Below are 19782 nucleotides of genomic sequence, written 5' to 3'. Positions count from 1 at the left end.
AGCCTAGCTCACAGCAACCTCAAACTCCTGGGCTCAAGCGATCCTACTGCCTCAGCCTCTCAAGTAGCTGGGACTACAGGCACACGCCACCGTGCCCAGCTAATTTTTTCTATATAGTTTTAGTTTTCCGATTAATTTTTTTCTATTTTTAGTAGAGATGGGGTCTCGCTCTTGCTCAGGCTGGTCTCGAAGTCCTGAGCTCAAACAATCCGCCCGCCTCAGCCTCCCAGAGTGCTAGGATTACAGGCGTGAGCCACCGCACCCGGCAGGAAGATTACTTTTAATAAAAAACAAACGAAATACTAATCCCTGAAGTTTTTCCTTTATAATCAAGCCCTAACAAACATACAACCTCTGGCATATACAAATTATTCCAAAGAATAGAAAAATTTGGAAACTATTCCCAAATTACTTTGAGTGTATAATCATAATATGCCAACTGGATATAACCAGGAAAATTGTAGGTGAATTTCATATATAAATATAGATACAAAAAATGTATAAATAAAACATTACCATATCAGGATTTAGCAATGAATATGAAATTAATATGTTATCACCAATGAGGGTTTATATCATGGATACAAATTTGGAGTGAAATTTTAAATGTGCTAATGTAATTCATCATTTTAACAGATTAAAAGAGAAATACCATATGATCATCTCAATAGATGCAAAGAATGCATTTGAGGAAATTTAGAGCTGTGCATGGTGGTATGCCTGTAGTCCCAGCTACTCAGGAGGCTGAGGTGGGAGGATCACTTTAGCCCAGGAGTTCAAGGCCAGTCTGGGCAATATAGTAAGACCCTATTTCTTAAAAAAAAAATAAAAGTAAAGAGGATTATCTTTAAAATGAAGGAAAATATGAGGATGCTCTCATGCAGTACATTATTCTAACATTATTCTGTATGTCTCAGCCATGCCCATAAATTAAGAAAATGAAATAAGCATTGGAAAAGAAGAAACAAAAACTATCTTTATTCCCAGATGACATGATCTACATTAAAATTTTCAGAGAATCTATTAAGCCACGAAAATTAATAAAAGACTTAACAAAGTTGCTGGTTATAAAAATTAGTATATAAAAGTCAGTAGCATTACTGTGTATTAGATAAAAATAAAAATGAAATTATTAAAGATACTTAAAATAGCAATAAAAACCATAAGATGCTTAAGAATAAATCTAACAAGGTATATAAGATGTTTAAGAAGAAGAAGAAAAGCATGAAGCTTAATTAAATATTTAATAGTATTTTTAAAGACCAGAGTAAATTATGTCTATGAAAGAGAAGACTCAAAATTCTAAGGTATCATTTCTTGCCAAATTAGTTTAAAAATTGCCCAAAGCAGTTTTCATGAATTTTACAAACTGATTCTAAAAATATATATGAAAACAACTTTAAAGACAGACAAGATACTTTTGAAATAGAATAAGTGGAACTTGCCCTACTAGATTCTCACTGGAAAATGATATTTGTATAAAAGTGTGGATGGAAAAATCCAAACTCTGAAATCATTGAAAGAGGTTTATTCTGAGCCAAATTTGAGGACCATGGCCCAGAGCCACTCCCAAGAAGGCCCTGAGCAAGTAGACCCGTTGTGGTTGGGTTACAGTTTGGTTTTATACATTTCAGGGAGACAGGGGTTATAGGTAAAGTCATAAATCAATACATGGAATGTGTACATTGGTTTGGCCCAAAAAGGTGGGCCATCTCAAATTGGGGGCTTATAGGCTATAGGTGGGTTTTAAAGACTCTTTAGCTGGCAATTGGCTGAGAGAGTTAGGCTTTATCTAAAAGACCAGAAAGGAAATGCTTCAGTTAAGATAAAGGTCTGAGGACTCTGGGAGGTCCAGACAGGAGGATGTTTCACGTTAAGAATCTGCTAGGATGCTTGAATTAAGATGAGAGAACCCTTCTATCTTTCAGGTGATGCTAATGCTATACCAGAATCAGGTTGGAAAGTAAACCACACTATATTTGGTTAACAAAACCTGTCTAGTGAGATTTTACCATTTGTAAGCATGACTCACCAGGCCCCCTTAGAAAAGGGCAAAAGAGAAAGATCAAATTTCAGTCCTCAAAAGTATGGTATTGATACATGGTTTGACAAATAGAAAAGACTCTAGAATAAGTCTCATATAAACAGGGAACCTGGAATATTATCGTAGCTCACTGTAGCCTCAAACTCCTCTCCTTAAGTGATCCTCCCACCTCAACCTCCCAAACTGCTGGGATTACAGGTGTGAGCCACTGTGCCCAGCCAAACTGGTCTATTCACACAAAGAATTTTGATCAGATAATTGGTACTGGTTAAAATGAATGAATGAAGCCTACTTGTATCAGGATGGATAAATCTCAAAAAGTGAAAAAGCAAATAGCAAAAGTATACACAGAATTAATGTCATTTATATAAAGTTTAGAAATAATATTTCTTATTAATAGATACATATGTTATAAAAGAGCTACATACCAACTTCAGTAAAATAGCTACCTCTGAAGAGGGAACAAGGGGAAAGGATGTTGGGAGGAGGCTCTGTGTGTGTTGATAACATTCTATTTCCCTAGAGAGATAAATAAAAGAAACAAGGCAAATAGCAGAGGACGTAAACAAGTGGAAAACCATACCATGCTCCTGGGTGGGCAGAATCAACATTGTTAAAATGTCTATACTACCCAAAGTGATCTACAGATTCAATGCAATCCCTATTAAAATATCAACATCATTCTTCACAGATGTAGAAAAATTAATTTTATGCTTCGTATGGAACCAGAGAAGACCCCACATAGCAAAAACAATTCTAGGCAATAAAAACAAAATGGGAGGTATCAACTTACCAGACTTCAAACCTTATTATAAGGCTGTAGGAATCAAAACAGCTTGGTACTGGCACAAAAATAGAGCCATTGACCAGTGGAACAGAACTGAGAACCCAGATATAAAACCGTCCTCATATAGCCACGGAATCTTTGACAAAGCAGACAAAAACATACACTGGGGAAAAGAATCCTTATTCAATAAATGGTGCTGGGAAAACTGGATAGTCACATGTAGAAGATTGAAGCAGGATCCACACCTTTTACCTCTCACAAAAATCAACTCACGCTGGGTAAAAGATTTAAACCTAAGGAGTGAAACTATTAGAATTCTAGAGGAAGAGGTTGGAAATACTCTTCTAGACATTGGCCTAGGCAAAGAATTTATGAAGAAGACCCCAAAGGCAATCACGGCAACAACCAAATAAATAAATGGGACCTGATCAAATTAAAAAGCTTCTGAACAGCCAAAAAAAAACTGTCACAAGAGCAGATAACCTACAGAATGGGAGAAAATTTTTGCATGCTACAAATCCGATAAAGGGCTGATAACCAGAATCTACTTAGAACTTGGGAAAATCAACAAGAAAAAATCAAACGACCCTATCAAAAAGTGGGCAAAGGACGTGAACAGAAACTTTTCAAAAGAAGACAGAATAATGGCCAAAAAAAATATGAAAAAATGCTCAACATCTCTAATAATCAGGGAAATGCAAACCAAAACCACAATGAGATATCACTTATCTCCAGTGAAACTGGCCTTTATCAAAAAGTCCCAAAACAATAAATGTTGGCGTGGATGCGGAGAGATAGGAACACTCATACACTGCTGGTAGGAATGCAAACTAGTGCAACCTCTGTGGAAAGCAATATGGAGATACCTTAAAGAGATACAAGTAGAAGTACCATTCGATGCATCAATCCCATTACTGGGCATCTACCCAAAAGAGCAAATGATACTCTATAAGAAAGACACCTGCACCCGAATGTTTATAGCAGCACAATTCACAATTGCAAAGATGTGGAAACAACCCAAGTGTCCATCAATACATGAATGGATTAATAAAATGTGGTATATGTATACCATGGAGTACTATTCAGCTTTAAGAAACAATGGTGATATAGCACCTCTTGTATACTCCTGGATAGAGCTGGAATGCGTTCTACTAAGTGAGGTATCCCAAGAATGGAAAGACAAGCACCACATGTACTCACCATCAAATTGCTATTAACTGATCAACACATAAGTGCACATATAAGAATAACATCCATTGGATGTCGGGGAGCGGGAGGAAGGAGGAGGGGATGGGTATATGCATACATGAAGTGTGCGATGTGCACCATCCGAGGGATGGACACACTTGAAACTCAGACTTGGGGAGGGAGCGGGGGGGCAAGGGCAACATACGTGACCTAAACATCTGTACCCCCATAATATGCTGAAATAAAAAAAAAAGAAAAGAAAAAAAGAAACAAGCCAAAATGTTACCATCTGTTCAATTGTGTGTGTAATAGGGGTAGTTTATGGTGAGGTTTATTTTTTGGATTTGGGGGGTATGTTTGAAATATTTCTTGGTTAATTTTGTAAAGAAAAAAATGGCAATTAGTTTCACATGCTACAAATAGAATCTACTTAATAATATATATTAAAATAAATATAAACTGTCAAAATGTTTAAGTCTATGTATCACTTAAAATTATCTTCCAACCCCTTCGAGAAAGAGTAACCTAAACTGGTACCTATTAGCAAGTGTAGCTAGGTGCCAATCAGCCACTTTCAGTAGGCACTCTTGCCCCCCAGAGGACCATGATTAGAGCACATCACCATCTTTCCCTCTCCCCTCTTGCTCCCCTCATTACTGAGGAGCTTCCCATTGTCAAGGCTTCCCACAGGCACCTTCTTCTTACATAATCACTTCCAAACCAACTAGACTGGGTATTGCCGGGTGTGCACAACAATGCTCTGAATCATAAGACCAGGTTAAGTCATGCTCATTAGCTTCCATTGAGGAAGTTGGAGGAATACGTAGTATACTTTTTAGACAGAGTTCCATTTGAAATGGTCAAAATAAAAAGGGGTATGATTCACCTATTGAGAAAAATGATTTATATGTAATATTTCTCAATGATGTCAGATAAATGAGGTTATGACTTTAAATAAACAACCCCTTGCTTAAAATACTTATAATGAATTACAATAAATTTACTTAAAAATATATATATATATTTATGGACATATTTTTCAAATTTTCCAGTAGCTGATAGTAACTTTGTGTTTATCTATCACAATTTTGCACATTTGTAGCTCTGAGAAGCAGTATAAGCACAGACTCAAGTCAGAATACCTAGATTTGAATTGCCATCTACTTGGTACCAACTACATGACATTGGGCAAATTACTTAAACTCTCTGTGCATATATCACCTCATCTGTAAAATGGGAATTATAATAACACCTTCCTCTTACAGTCAGTGAGAAAATTAAGTGCAAGCACTAGAAACTACCTCCTATTATTACATGATATATTGCTTTTGATTCTCCAATTGTTTCATAAGCCATATTTCTTTCTGCTCAATTAAAATCTTTAGACAGTGAATTAAATCTTTGTAACAAATTTACAGTAACAAATTATTAGATTTACATCATGTATTAAATTACATAAATAATGAATAAACAATAAGAGAATCCTTGTTATTTCAAGTTTTGCTTAGTAGATATTTAAAGAGAAGAATTGTTTTCCAGTTATAACAGTTTGTCTACCATTTCCTAGCAATATCACTGGTGGAAGAATTTATGTTTGACAACAATGATGTGGAGACAGTGTGACTAAACTTGATGATTGTAAATATCCGTGCTCTTATTCGCGTGTATTATATTTGAGTTGATTGCATCTTTATCTGACTAAACTCTTTGCTGAGTCACTCTTTCTTGGATGGAATGTTATTTTTAGTAATGGATCGTTATTCTCCCTCCTTACTTAGGATTATATCTTCCTGGCACAAATAAGGGCAAATGTGAAGAACTCTTCTGATGCATTATTCAGAAAATCAGAACCTGAAGTTGGTTTATATTAAGTACAATTGAAATTAGATCAAAAGGATGCAGTTTCTGTGTAGGCAAGATTTTCTGCAGGGGGAAAGAATTTCTCCTTATCTCTTTGCATCATTTTAATGGCGAGAGCACCTGATTTTTAGTCAGACTAAAAGACATTCATTTAGCTCAATTATTAATTCCTTAGCTCTCAATGATCCTTTATGTGGTTCATCATGTAAATATTAACTTGAGATTCAGAATAATGAATTATTTTCCCCTTTTATTTTTCTAGATGATTTAGATGGTATTTATTTATTTTTAAATCTGTAGATTAAGGTTTTAGATTTTTTGGTTGAACATGTAAGGGGGTGAGGAATGCAGGATAAGACAAGGGAAAGAATGAAGCAAAGATAGAGTTTCAGGAGGACTTTAGAGCTTTGAGGAGTGGATTGCACTAGAGGATTGCTCTTTTCCCATAGGCAAGGGGCTGGGCTGCTATACCCCCTCATCAGTTAATTAATGGCTACAGGCCTCCACCAGTCACCCCATGGATGAGGTAACAACCATGTAGAAGACCTCATCTTATTTCCTAGACCTTCTCAGTTCTAATCATCTTTGTCTTCACTTCCGTCCTCTCCACTTAGCAGCCATGCAGAGGTCTCTCACCAATATGATTTCAAACTCTAAAATAACTGTCCTTGCCCAGAGCTACCTTCCTGCCACTCTGCTCTCTTTCTTTCTCCTACTGAACCTTCCTTCACCTTCACAAAGACCTCTCGTCTCTCCTCTCACTATGACTTCCACAGCAGGCCTGGACCTCATGTCCAGTCATGTCACCCAAGTTCTCACTCTGCATTCAAGCCACACTGCCCCCATCATTTCATTCCTATGGTTCGTTTGCATAGACTATCACCCCCAAGTGGAATGCCAGTTTTACCTTCTTGGCCTGACAAACTCCTACCTACCTTTGAAGAGCTATCTAAAATGTCACTTCATCTAGAATGTCTTCATTTCACTTAGTCATGGAGGGTGGTTGCAGTAGGCATTTGTTTTGGGGCCTTCTCATCATCCCTATTATCTTTCTTACCACCCAAATTTCCTTCTGAGGAATTGGATCTTCCCCAATTTATATATTCTTACAGGAAAATAATGAAAAGCCCTGTCATCCACAACTAGGTCTATCAGACACATTCTCCATGGAGCCTGGACTGGAAAAAGGTCTAAAAGGATTGAGTTCCAGTCCATTCCAGTAGCAGCCCTGCCTCTCTGCCTCTCAGAAGGCCTTGGTTACTGTTCCCCACTGATTTCATAAGCATTTGACAGTCTCCCAATAAGTTCCTTTTGCTTAAGTCAATCATATCAAGTTTCTGTCATTTGAAAACGGAGAATCCTTTTGTGCTCCCACAGTGCCTTATTATGTAGTGCCTACCACATGGCATTGTAATTTTATGCAAACAAGTCTGTCTCCACTGCCAGGCTGACACAGTGTCTCAATAATCGTGATATCTAGCACCGTGTCTAACACATGAACAAGTGAAAGAATGAATGACAGAGAACAAGTTGTCCCTAGCTTTCCTCTTTCTCTTTAATATCTGAAGCAAGCAGGTAGGTCGTTTTTGTGTCCCAAAGATTTGCTTCTAGTTATTATTATATAAGAATATTCTTCATGAACTCCATTATGACAAGTGGTATGGATTAAGGATTAGACTTGATTAGGAAAATTTATAATTGAAGGGTCAGCAAGAAAAAGCATCAATCCCTACTTCTCCTATCATCCCACAGAGAGCTGAGCTGGGTCCAGGGATTGCTGGACATCTGAGAAGTCTCTCTGCTACACTGTCTACACAGAGTATAAGCCTGAGAAAGAGGTCTTATCAAAGGTGGGCTACTTGGGCCCATGGGAGATTACAATCCCTCTTGCATTTAGGAGGTAGCCCTCGAGCTGATGGGAAGCTAAATTTGGGCTCATCCTTTCCCACAGGGAGAAAAGGCAATTTGTTTTCCATGCAATCCAGAGACAGAATCTCTATTAGTTTCCTGAAGCTGTCATGATATAATATCACAGACCGAGTGGCTTAAACAGCAGAAATTATTTATTTTCTCACAGTTCTGAAATGCAGAAGTCCAAGATGAAGGTGCTGGCAGGGTTCGTTTCATTCTAAGGCCTCTCTCCTTGGCTTGTACATGGCCACCTTCTCCCTATGTCCCCATGTGGTCTTTTCTCTGTGCATGTGCGTCCCTGTTGTCTCCTCCTCTTCTTACAAGGACACCAGTCATATTGGATTAGGGCCCTACTCTAATGGCCGCATTTTAACTTAATTACATCTGTAAAGACCTTATCTCCAAATAAAGTTACATTCTGAGATATTGCTGGTTAGGACTTCAATATGTGATCATGATTCAGCCCATAACAGCATCCAAGTTGGATATGGAATAATGCTACAATAATAAGAATGAGGAAGTCAGAAAATGTCAAGAGCTCTCTATAGATTATGTCTCTGACAAACACTGAAATATAAATTTATCTAGTTGGAGCATTTTCCTGACTTGCTGCCACCTTAAATAGTGCTCTGGCACATCTACTCCACCCTCTTATTCCTGAGGCTCATCTGCAACATTTTTCTCAAATAAGCCTAGAGCTTTATTGGAGCAGAACCACAGGCAGCAACTGCTTGGCTATTCAAGGACTCCGGACCCAGGAAGACCCTTTGCATCAAGTCCAGGATGGTCACCTCAAACCATGTCCTAACTATGCTTTCCCCAAATTTGGTAATTGTTGAAACACAAGAAAGAAATTAAACAACATCAAGATAAATCTATCTGATAATTAAGCCCTCTTATAGTAAAGAAAATTTGTATTTTAATATATTTGGGAAGCCAAAAAAGAATTACAAATAAAAGTAAAAGCCATGGGTAGAAATCTGTGGTGGTAAATCCTTTCTTGTATGTGTATACATGCAGAGTCAGCCTTTCAAAATTTATTCTCACTCTTTGAAAGCATGTTAATACAACCGATTAGTATTCCACACACAAATTAATAGGTTTTTCCCATTATATTTCCCCCTTTAATCATGATTATAGATAACATACAACTCAAAGCAGAAATTAGATGCTAAAGGTGTCTGGTACTACTATATTGATTGGATAACTTACAGCACTCAAAATGATTTTAAATTGGCTAAGATAAAATTTTTTAAATTTTTTTAGTTTTAGTTTTAATTTTTTAAGTTTTTAATTTTTAATTCTTTAAATAATTTTTTTTTAATTTAAAAAGGAAAGTGGAGAACTCTGATTGCTTGTCAGGAAGAAGAAAAACAAGAGCCACTCATTCTTTGTGGTCTTGTTAATGAAGCATTAACTCCACAGTGCCTTTCCTTTGAAATGGCATCAGGTGCTATAATGGACTTCAAGAGGCACTGTGAGGTTGTGCAAGACTATGTGTGTGTGTGTGTGTGTGTGTGTGTGTTTGTGTTTTGGGTGAGCATGGATCTACAAGCCTGACTCTTCCTCCAAATGGTTTTCCCCATCTATAAACTGATGATAATGTTTTGAAAACTGTGAAGCATTATATACATGTTTGGGAAATACCATTGTAGCAGGTAAAATTTTATTTTTTTATTTTCCTTAAATCCTAAAAAAATTGATTCTGAGCTCCCTATAAGGCAAGTCATTATTGGTATTCTTTCTCTGTGCCTTCCCCAAGGTTTTAGAAAAGTTCTGGGGAAGGGGAAAAGCCTCAGGAAGAGAAAAATTTTTAAAGAAATTCCCTCCTCTTCTCCTAGGTACACAGGTCATCTGAGAGATGCCTGCTGCCCATGTCCTCATGTCCTCATGTCCTCTTGCAATCTTATGGTTCTGACATTTGGGCTCTATGCTCAGACAAGGGAATCATTACCAGCCAGGGCCGAGAGCCTGGCGCCTGAGATCCTGCCCCTAGGGTATACCAGGCAACCCTGCCTTCTGCTTGCAGAATCTTGCATCCCTTTCCTAGACTGGGAACATCTCTCTCTCTCTCTCTGCTACCATTAGAACTATCTCTCTTTCTTCCCTACCCTCCAGATCCTTTCACAAAAGACAGGAAAAGCATACCTTTTTTATACAGCTTCTGCCTTCTAACCTACCAATGTTCCTGAGCTAAGAAATAATACCAAGTGATCTCCCCGAAAATGCAAAGGTTAAAAAAATAAATAGAGCAAAACTCAAAGGAACATGCCAGCATGTTATGTCAGCACATTATTTTTAAAATATATAACATAGAAGTAATATTGTTATTATTTTTTCTTGTTTATCCATATGTAGTAAAAACTCATGCAAAGAAAAATTTCACAGATGAAGGAGATCAGCTATTTAAGATGGGCACCAAGATTCTCCAGCAGTCTAAAAGCCAAAAACAAAAAGCAGAGTAAGTATTTATCCAGTTACCTTAGCCAAGTTACATTTCCAGGTTAAGAAAAATGAACAATCCAAAATCTGCTTTATCATTAAAAGCTTATTGGGATAACGAATAAGCTTATTTGCCCATAAGCTTTTGTTTTTAAAAGGATCAAATTGTATTTAAAGAATCCCACAAATTATCACCCTACACAAACAAGAGAAATGTGTATGAGATGGGGTCCTTGCATACTAAGTGAAATGCAGAATCAAGTCCCTGATCTAAGCATTCAAGCAAAAAAAAAATACTGTTTTGGCTTTAATTTATTAGATATTTTAAATTAAAAAATGTGTTATTTGAATTAGAATGCTTTATTCTGCCTAACTGAGCATTTGTATAGCACCTTATGGTTTTCAAGGCACTTTCATGTATGTGATTCCATTTTCTCCCCACAACAGTCTTATGAGCTTTATTTCTCCCCTTTAAAATGTTGGGAACAGAGATTCAAATATCTTAAAGTAAGTTGATCACAGATATACAGCTGGGAAGTAACCAAGTTGGGCCACCTGATCTTACTCTGTGTCCATTTTTTTCTTTTCACTCATTTACCTTGTCTAAAGGGGAGGCAGAAATATCTTCTCCCTGTTTCCCCCAGTGGAGGGGTACAACTTGAGGTCACCCCTCAAGGCTCTAGTTGAAACCTTGGGTCAAATCCTAGTCTACCATTTATGGCTATGTAGTCTTGAGTAAGTGACTAATGCTCTTTGCGGCCTGGGTAATACAACCAAGCTCTTAGAACAGTGCCTGATACCTAGTAACCAGGAGACAAGAGTTTGCTATTTTTATCTCTAGCCTCCTAATTGGTAAGTGGAAGATATGGGGCTGAAGAAAGCAAAGGTTTTTTAAACCAATAATAGGAATGGGCCCTAATCTCCCAAGAAGGATACATCTCTTGTTTTCACATAGACTAGGCACTCCAGCCCTGGGGAGGCATCCGAGAGCTGTAGTAGCCAGGCCCAGACAGAGCAGCAGCAGTATCTGTGAGTTCTTTAAACCTGAAGCCTCTAAGAAGAGTGTAAAAATATAGAGGATAAGAAGCATTCAACTACGATCCTGGTCATAATGACATTAACAACTTTCATTTTTCAAGTTCCTATTTTGTGCTAGTTGTTATTCTAGGTACTTTACATGTGTAATATTATTCACCGTTTACAATAATACTGTGACATAGATTATCATCCCCAAAATATAGAGGAGGAAATGAAGAGTCAAAAAGATTCTGTAATTCTTCCCAAGAGACAAGAAGAAGGAAGTGAGTGAGTTGTTCTTCTCTCTAGAGAAAGTTGAATTAGAAGCTCTTTGTAAGAGCAAAGGAAACCATCCCCAGCAAAACCTGGGCCTCACACTGAACATCCCTGGAAGCTGTCATGATGATGATGGGATAAAATCAGACCCCAAAAAGACAATCTGGCCTAATAGGGCAGTCATCTCACTGAGATGCCCACTCGGTGGTTAAGTTAAGAATAGAGAATTCTCCACCCAGTCTAGAGGAAAGAACAATGGAGTTCTGAGCAGGGGCTGATCCTGAGATTTCAGATGAGCTCTCCCTATAGCCAGGGAGCCCAAGGAGATGAGGGGGCCCGCTAGATTTGTTCCATCATGTACAGGGAAACTCTGGATTCAGCCTGATGGGACAAAAATCACTTTTAGAAGATCCCAAGTAACTATCCACTTAACCTTGAAGGGAGCCTTCCTCTTTGGTCTAAAGAACAGGGAGAAAACCCAGTTCTAACAGCAGAGCATCCATCGATGTGGGAACATTTATGCCTACCTGGATGTCATTCAATCCCAGGCTATTTCTGACCAGACTGTCCTGCCCAAGTCCCTGCCCAAGGGTGACAGAAGGGCACCTTGTTTGCCATTTCCAGGGGGTGGGAGCATACAACAGAAATACTAGTTATTTTGGCTCATACACATCCACGTCCTGGACCAATTCATTCTTTCATTCATTACTTAACAAACGAGTGGAAAAAATCATTCAACAAGTCAGTGCTGTCAGAAGTACAGAGGTTATGCAAGCACATATCAGAGAGAGTAAATTTTTCTGAGTGAGTCAGGAAGCCTCAGTGACAGCCAGGGTAGGTCCTTCGTTAAGAATCACTCCCCATCAGCAGAGAAGTTTTGCAGGTAAGCCATTGTTCCACACCAAGTTTCTGACATGCCCTGGAGAAGCATTCAGCCCTCCTCCCCCAGCACCCACCTTAGCATCCAATGCCAGATCTTGTAGAGATGATCCAGATACCTGATGTAATTGTCTTTGGGATCTGTTCCTGCTGCCTAGCTCCTCCCACCTCTTTCCTGTTGAAGATTGTAGCTCAGATCTTAATCTTACTTTACCTACCAGCAACGTTCTCCAGCCCTGCATCCTGTTTCTAGTATCCCATGTATCACCTCGGAGTTTGCTGACAGACAACCCATGTGCCCACCCTGACCCTGGGATTGCAGACAAGGAAGATTTGTTTTGTGGCCTGTTGCTGCTCCCTGGGACCAGAGACTGCATATACTACTGCTGAATATACCAGATACAGTATGGAATACCCCTGGCAGCCCATATCGGTGCCCTGCTTGTCCTGGTAGGCTACGTAGCTACTGCAGCAGGAAGCATGTGATGGAAGGGCCCAAGGGAGTCTGTATCCCAATGTCAGGCTGTCTTTCTGATACCTATCCCTAGGTGCCAGACATTTGCCTTTATTGACCTTTGAGACCTTCTATCTTGTTTGCCTTCTAGCCTCCAGAATCTCAGCTTGTTTTGACCATGATTAATTTCTTTCCTGACTACCTGGTTTCCAGTTTTCAATTTCTTCTTGTTCCACTGGAGCACTCACCCTCTATTTTGACATTCAGGACTCTAATGCCTACCTGGATGTTTCTCTGTCTGAGGTCCCTTTTGCCCAGGCTATCCTTCTCCAGCCTTTGCCCAATAGCATCTTATTTTAGCATCAATATGGATAGGCTGTACATAAAGTTGAGTCTCCTGATCCTTCTGAGTTGGAAGCAATGGTAGATTTGTGCGGTTTTTTCCTCCTGTATTTGAGTCAAGGTCACAGGTAGAGGTTAATGCCTTCTGGTCTTGCTACTACCAAAAAGGAAGTTATAAAAGGAAAAATAAATCCCAAAATACCATCTGTCTCTGACACATGTTTTGACCTTGCAGGACTCTCCATCACTACTTGTTACACAGATCAGGTCCAGGTTCTGACTGGGACTCAGAAAATGCAGTGTGAAATGATCCTGTGGCACCTATAATTTTAATCACTAAACTTTCACACCATTTACCACCTGATTACAGGTGAACAATTAACATGTTATAAAGCTTTAGAATCCATGCAACAGTCCCAGAAGTAATAGCTAAATTTATTGAGGTCTTACTCTGTACCAGGCACTAGGCCAAGCCATTCATACGGATTATCTCATTTAATCTTCACAGCAACCCTATGAAGTAGGTGCTATTATTATCCCCCTTTCATAGACGAGAGAGGCAGAGAGAAGTTATGTGACTTGGCTGAAGTTCTCCAACTAGTAAGTGGTGGAGCCAGAATCTGAACCAGGCAGTCAGACTCTAGAGCCACTAAAGTTTGGTTTGGTAACTGTTTTTCCAAAGAGTCTGGTTTTGCTGTGTTGAAGAATGTATTCTGTTTTAGTACATTATTTTGGGATATGAAGGGGATTGTTATTCTCCTGATAGTAACTTCCTAGATGTGACATTCCAATTTTAATTATTCTTATGTTTTTTTAATTCATTTTATAGAATAAATATTCATAAATAATGGGGGTGTCCATGGAAGAGTTTACTATTTTAGCACAAATGCCTCAATTTTTTACTTCACTTGGTGTGTAAGCTTGAAGCATGATGTATCTTATATATTTCTCCTTTTTAATAGCTTTATTTGTCAGACATATTTGAAATTATGAAAAAATCTATTGGTATAGAGATGCAATGGACTTCAGCTAAACTGTATTATTAGTAGCAATAGCAACTGGGTCCTCCCTGTTAGAGAAAGGTAATCTGAATAGTAATAAAGAAGGGAGCAGAAAATTTCAGTTTTGAAAATCAAACTTTTGGCTTCATATTCTTGAAACAGAGCCTACCTACTTTTTGCCAAAGCAGCTGACATGGGAAACTTGAAAGCTATGGAGAAAATGGCTGATGCTCTGCTATTTGGAAATTTTGGCACACAAAACATAACAGCAGCTATCCAATTATATGAGTCCTTGGCTAAAGAAGGATCATATAAAGCCCAAAACGTGAGTTTTGAAAAAAAATGAAACCTTAAATAGCTGCATCCTGAAATAACCATAGACAAATACCATGTGAAAGGAGTTGAGCAATAGTATTCCCACTCTGCTGCATGAACCCAGGTCCAGGTATAGGGAGGTTACCTTATCACACTGGAATAGTGGCATCAGGGCAGGAGCACAGCAGGAGCCCTGGGCAAATTGTTCTAGTGCCATGGGTGACTTTTAGAAAGGGAACAGACCTGCTCTCTAATCCACCTTCCTATTTTCCACATCCATGTGTGTGTGTGGAGATAATTTAGGACCTCTGAACCCCTAACATAGTTAAATTTTATGTAAAATATATTCACTTATATAAAGAAATGTGGAACTAAATCTATTATCTTTGGGTGATATGTTTGCCTGATTTTTACATTTCAAATATTTTATAAGCTAAATGTAATTCCTTTTCTATTGAATAAATGTATTCCATTATATTCTAAGAATAACGTAACTATTTCATAGAAAATCTAGGGGGAAAAAAGCCCCTTGGAAGCCAATCGTCCTGACTCAACTACTGTTGGGACTGCTTCGTATTTCTACATAGCTTCTTTCTTTGTGCATCTCTCTTTTCACATCATCCTAATCACAATGCAAGTGCATATATCATTTTGTTTCTGGCTACTTCCACTTAATGCTATAGCAAAAGCATGCTTTCATGTTGCTATAGTCTTTTTTATGAAAACTTTTCTGATTACAAAAGAAATTCATTCCCATTAATCAAAAAAATCTGAGAATTTGGAAAGTATAAAAAAGAAAGTAATCTAAAAGCTTTTCCCCCAAAAATCATTTTTGTTACCATCTAGTAAAGTTTAGAAGCTAGACTCTGGAGTGGAACAGACATAAGTTCGAATCTACTCTGCCACTGCTTACTGAACAAGCTACTTAACAAGACCTTTTCCCCTTCTTCTGCATGAGAATTTGACCTTTGTTTCACCGCTAGTTCTCTTTCTCTGGTACAAGTAAAATACTAACTGTTTTTAGCTAAGATTGCTTATGATAGAAATGACCTCTGATTAGCAAACTGCCTTTGAACTGGGAGAAACTATAATGAACTATAAATACCTGATGGTGGTAGTACTTATTATGGGTGCCCTGGATACTGTTCCTGTGGGTTGTTACGTGGGGAAGGAGGCTATTACGTCAGGGTGGCTCCTGCATCCACCCACTGTGGGTCTCATCTCCTTGCATCTGAGCCATCTTCTGAGGAACCAAAGACAATAGCTCCTGGAGGACTGTATGAATTGCTGTAAGGACTGCTACAGAAAGAAAGGCCCAGTGCTGCACTGCTGGCACACTGTGGTCCCTGAGCCATATCCATGTGAGTAGACTCAGGGCAGATGTAGCTTATAGGAGTGTGAGTCTGTATGTTTAGTTGAACCAGAAGAAGTTGGACCAGAAGACCCCTCGTGGGTGGGGCAACCTCTCTAATTTTCACCTGTAAAGTTAGGATAATGAGAAAACATTGGGTACTGTGTCTGTCTGGTTCAATGCCCTAACATTTAGCGCAGTGCCTGGGATAAGAAATGTAAGTTGAAGGAGGAATTAATTAATTAATTAGTGATGAATGAATTTATGGAGTTATTGTGAGGATTAAAATAATGTGTGAAGGCACTTAGTTTTGTACCTGGAACATTGTGATAATTCATTATAAAGAAAGGATATGTGGGAGGGTCAAGGATTGGGGAGATATTGGTCAAAGGATACAAATTTTCAGTTAGACAAGAGGAGAATATAAATAATATTATTACTCCCACTATTATTCTTCTACAATTTTTTCTATGACTACATAGAATTTTTTCACATAGGTGAGATAATACTTTAGTTGCTACTTCCTAACCTGCTCTTTATTCACTTAGCAATATATCATAGATGTCTTTCCATGTTAATATGTACAGATCAACATCATCACTTTAAAGATCCATATCATTTTAATTAATTTAAGTTGTTCAGTACTGCTTTTACCTCAGGGGATTTTTCTTGAAGTTATGTAGTTCAAGAAACAATACAAGGCTGGGCGCGGTGGCTCACGCCTGTAATCCTAGCACTCTGGGAGGCCGAGGCAGGTGGATCGCTCAAGGTCAGGAGTTCGAGACCAGCCTGAGCAAGAGCGAGACCGTCTCTACTAAAAATAGAAAGAAATTATTTGGACAACTAAAAATCTATATAGAAAAAAAAAAAAAATTAGCTGGGCATGGTGGCGCATGTCTGTACTCCCAGCTACTCGGGAGGCTGAGGCCGTAGGATTGCTAGAGCCCAGGAGTCTGAGGTTGCTGTGAGTTAGGCTGACGCCACGGCACTCTACTCCAGGAAATAGAGTGAGACTCTGTCTCAAAAAAAAAAAAAGAAATAATGCAAGAAACAGATTTTTAAATGTTATAATAAAACATGAGAGTTGCTAAACCTTCATTTCCCTTATTTGGCTAATCAAAAATGTAAAGTTCCAAGATAGACCAAATGTTACCATCACTTCATATCTAAGAATGGTATTACTAAAGACCAAATATTATCATCACTCCCACAGCTAAAAATAATATCACTTAATTCCTTTCCAAACTAGTGAACATGCATTTTATTTTTAGTGGGTATATAAATTAATTAAGTCAATAATTGTTTCTTGGATACCTACTATGCGCCAAACATAATCTAATTGATGGGGAGGAAAAGATTAATAGGTCAAAGTCCTTCTAGGTTAATCTGAATTATAAACAACTAATTGCAGTACAATTTAGGTAGACTGCAGTTAAGGTATGTATAAAATGCTTTAGGCACAGAAGAGGGCCTGACTAGATCTACCTAGGGCAGGTAAAGAATGGTTTAAGGATGAAGTGACATTTGTACTGAGTCTAGAATATGGTATAAAGACAGTAGCAAAGATTTTACCTGTCTATATTTAAATAAAGCATTTGATACAAGATCGAAATGTTACTCCCAGAAAAGAAATTCCAAACTAACATGAATGGTACCAAAACAGATGGATTTCGAGGTAAAGTTGGAGTTTTACCCTAGTTAATATGGTTACTGCATCTAGTTTGTGTTACTTTAGTTACCATGGTTATATCTAGTCAGTTATATCTAGTTAGTGTTACTCTAGTTAGCGTGATTTTTGCATGGCCACACACCATCCTCTAATCCCAGTTAACTATCAATTTCTTGTCATTGGTTTTAAGGAAAATAATGGGGGAGAATGTAATTGGCTGAGTGCTAACCCAATGCCAGGGAGGAACAACTCAATGCATGGTCACTGGCAAGGTATTATCGTACCATCTTTGTAGATACAAGCAGGCATTGTTAGAACAGTGTTATAGGAAATGTCTAGTTACAGACTTTAAGGGTAGCATGCTGTGGTTAGCAGAGCAGGGTTCCCAAATCAGAAATTTTGACCATATATGAGTTCAGATACTACAAGGTTATAGCTCCTCCATCTTTTGTTCTTTTTTTTTTGGTATCCCTGAAGAATACCAAAGATTCTCTATACCTTGGGTTTCCCAAATCTGAAAAAGGGATTGATACTAAAGCTCACACTACTTCACAAGGTTGCCATAGAAACTAAATAATATCAGCAATAGCCTTCAGTGAATGTTAAACAACATTAATAAATACTGTTGTATAACAATTTAGTCCCAGCAACTTTGTCTTTGGGACAAGTCAGTACTGGCTTTACATCTCAGACCCGAAAGGTTGACATTGACCTGATATGCAAAATTCAGCCATACTATTTACTGAAGTACTGAAATGCTACAACACTGGCTGGCAGAAAGTCTCTGCCCAAGCCCCTCTTATGCCCTCCCTGACATCCTGGACACTCGTATTCCTCACTCAGACTCCCTCTTGAACCCCAATGATCTAATAACCACCGTGTTAACTTATAGACGGGAAAGGAGCCTCGAGGACCCTGCTCCAGCACAACAGCTGGATTAAATTCCAGTGCTTTGCTGGATTCAATTCTACATGCTGACTATCATTTCTCTCATCACTATAGGAAAATCTGTTTCCAATTGCAAGTCCTCTTGCCGTTGATTTATTTCCTTGTACAAAGAACAACTATTAAAGAGATTTTATGCCACAAACAATGCCTAGTTCAATGGCTGGTTGCTGGGACCAGGCTGGCCACAGGCCATATTGATCACAGCTCTCTAAATAGAGCTGGCCAGGTGACCACTTTTCTTCTCAAGCTGTTTGTGCCAGCCTGATACAGGAGTCCTGCCTGTACTGTAGGAAATATTGCTGGGAACTGTGAGGACAGTGTAATAACAGAAATGTGGCTACAGAAGCTGGAAATGGAGACTGATAATGATAATGCTAATGAAAGAGATTAGAGAAATAGAGAACGAGAAAGAGAGAATGAGGACATCCACTATCTCTTGAGGGGGAAAGGGAAGAACAAACAGAGATACTAAAATATAATAGATGGGAGGAGGCTGGAGTACCAGAAGTCTAAGTACAGACCTGAATTAACAAAGAAAAACAAAAAAGATAAGAATTCATGTTATAAAGCGGCATGGGGGGTAAAGAAATGCAATTTTGGGCTTTCAAAGCTGGATGGAGGAAAGGAGGCATGATTATTTCTTTTCATGCACCTTGAATGGTTTACCTAGCCAGAATCCAAATAAACTGAAGGAAATACCAATAAGGGCAACAAAAGCAACTAAAGTTATGAAGAAAGTCGGCTGAATGGATTTTCAAAGAATCTGTACCTTCTGAATAATGAGAACTATTAATTAATGGAGTTGTCTCCATGAAAATGGTGGAAATTAGGAAATTTCAAACAATTATGCCCTAGAAGATGTACTGTAAGATGTTGTACTTTCCCAGGCTGGAGGTAGATATGTTATGTATTTTTTATTTCTCTAATTTTCATTCAGGAGGTAGAAATTTAGAATTAGAAAGATTCACTCTTTTCTTGATATCAATGAGCCATTCTTAACAGGAAATTTGTCTGTTAATTTGTCAAACAAGAAGGTAGGATTAAACCTCATTTGCTTTAAAACCCTAGAAATGGATCATTTGCATTGTGTTACTCTAAAAACTTAACTTAATGGTAGTGATTTCTAAGTGCTGGTACTATTTGTGGCTATTGTTTTCTTTTTAAAAATACTTTTCTGGGGTTTTTTTTCCTCTAAATTTTCTATTCATGGGTATGTATTACCTTTGAGATCAGAAAAAAATTACTGAATTTAGAAGCATGCACTGCCTTGGTTGCATGGTTTAAAATAGTTTTACTAT

The 19782-nt window shown here is 38.2% G+C and overlaps 1 protein-coding gene across 1 annotated transcript in view; it reads left to right on the top strand.

Annotated features, from left to right (window-relative positions):
* Positions 1–19782, top strand: part of SEL1L2 (sel-1 suppressor of lin-12-like 2 (C. elegans)) — a 101649-nt gene that overhangs the window by 40864 nt on the left and 41003 nt on the right. Inside the window, exons 4-5 of the mRNA XM_012640442.1 lie at positions 10149–10251; positions 14364–14526. Of these exons, the coding sequence (XP_012495896.1) occupies positions 10149–10251; positions 14364–14526 (266 nt within the window). The remainder of the gene's footprint in view (positions 1–10148; positions 10252–14363; positions 14527–19782) is intronic.

The sequence above is a fragment of the Propithecus coquereli genome, unplaced genomic scaffold (assembly GCF_000956105.1).
Source record: "Propithecus coquereli isolate 6110/MARCELLA unplaced genomic scaffold, Pcoq_1.0 Scaffold153, whole genome shotgun sequence".
NCBI classification, from domain to species: Eukaryota; Metazoa; Chordata; class Mammalia; order Primates; family Indriidae; genus Propithecus; species Propithecus coquereli.
The sequence above is the reverse complement of the archived record's forward strand: the minus strand, read 5'-3'. Positions and strand labels throughout refer to the sequence as shown.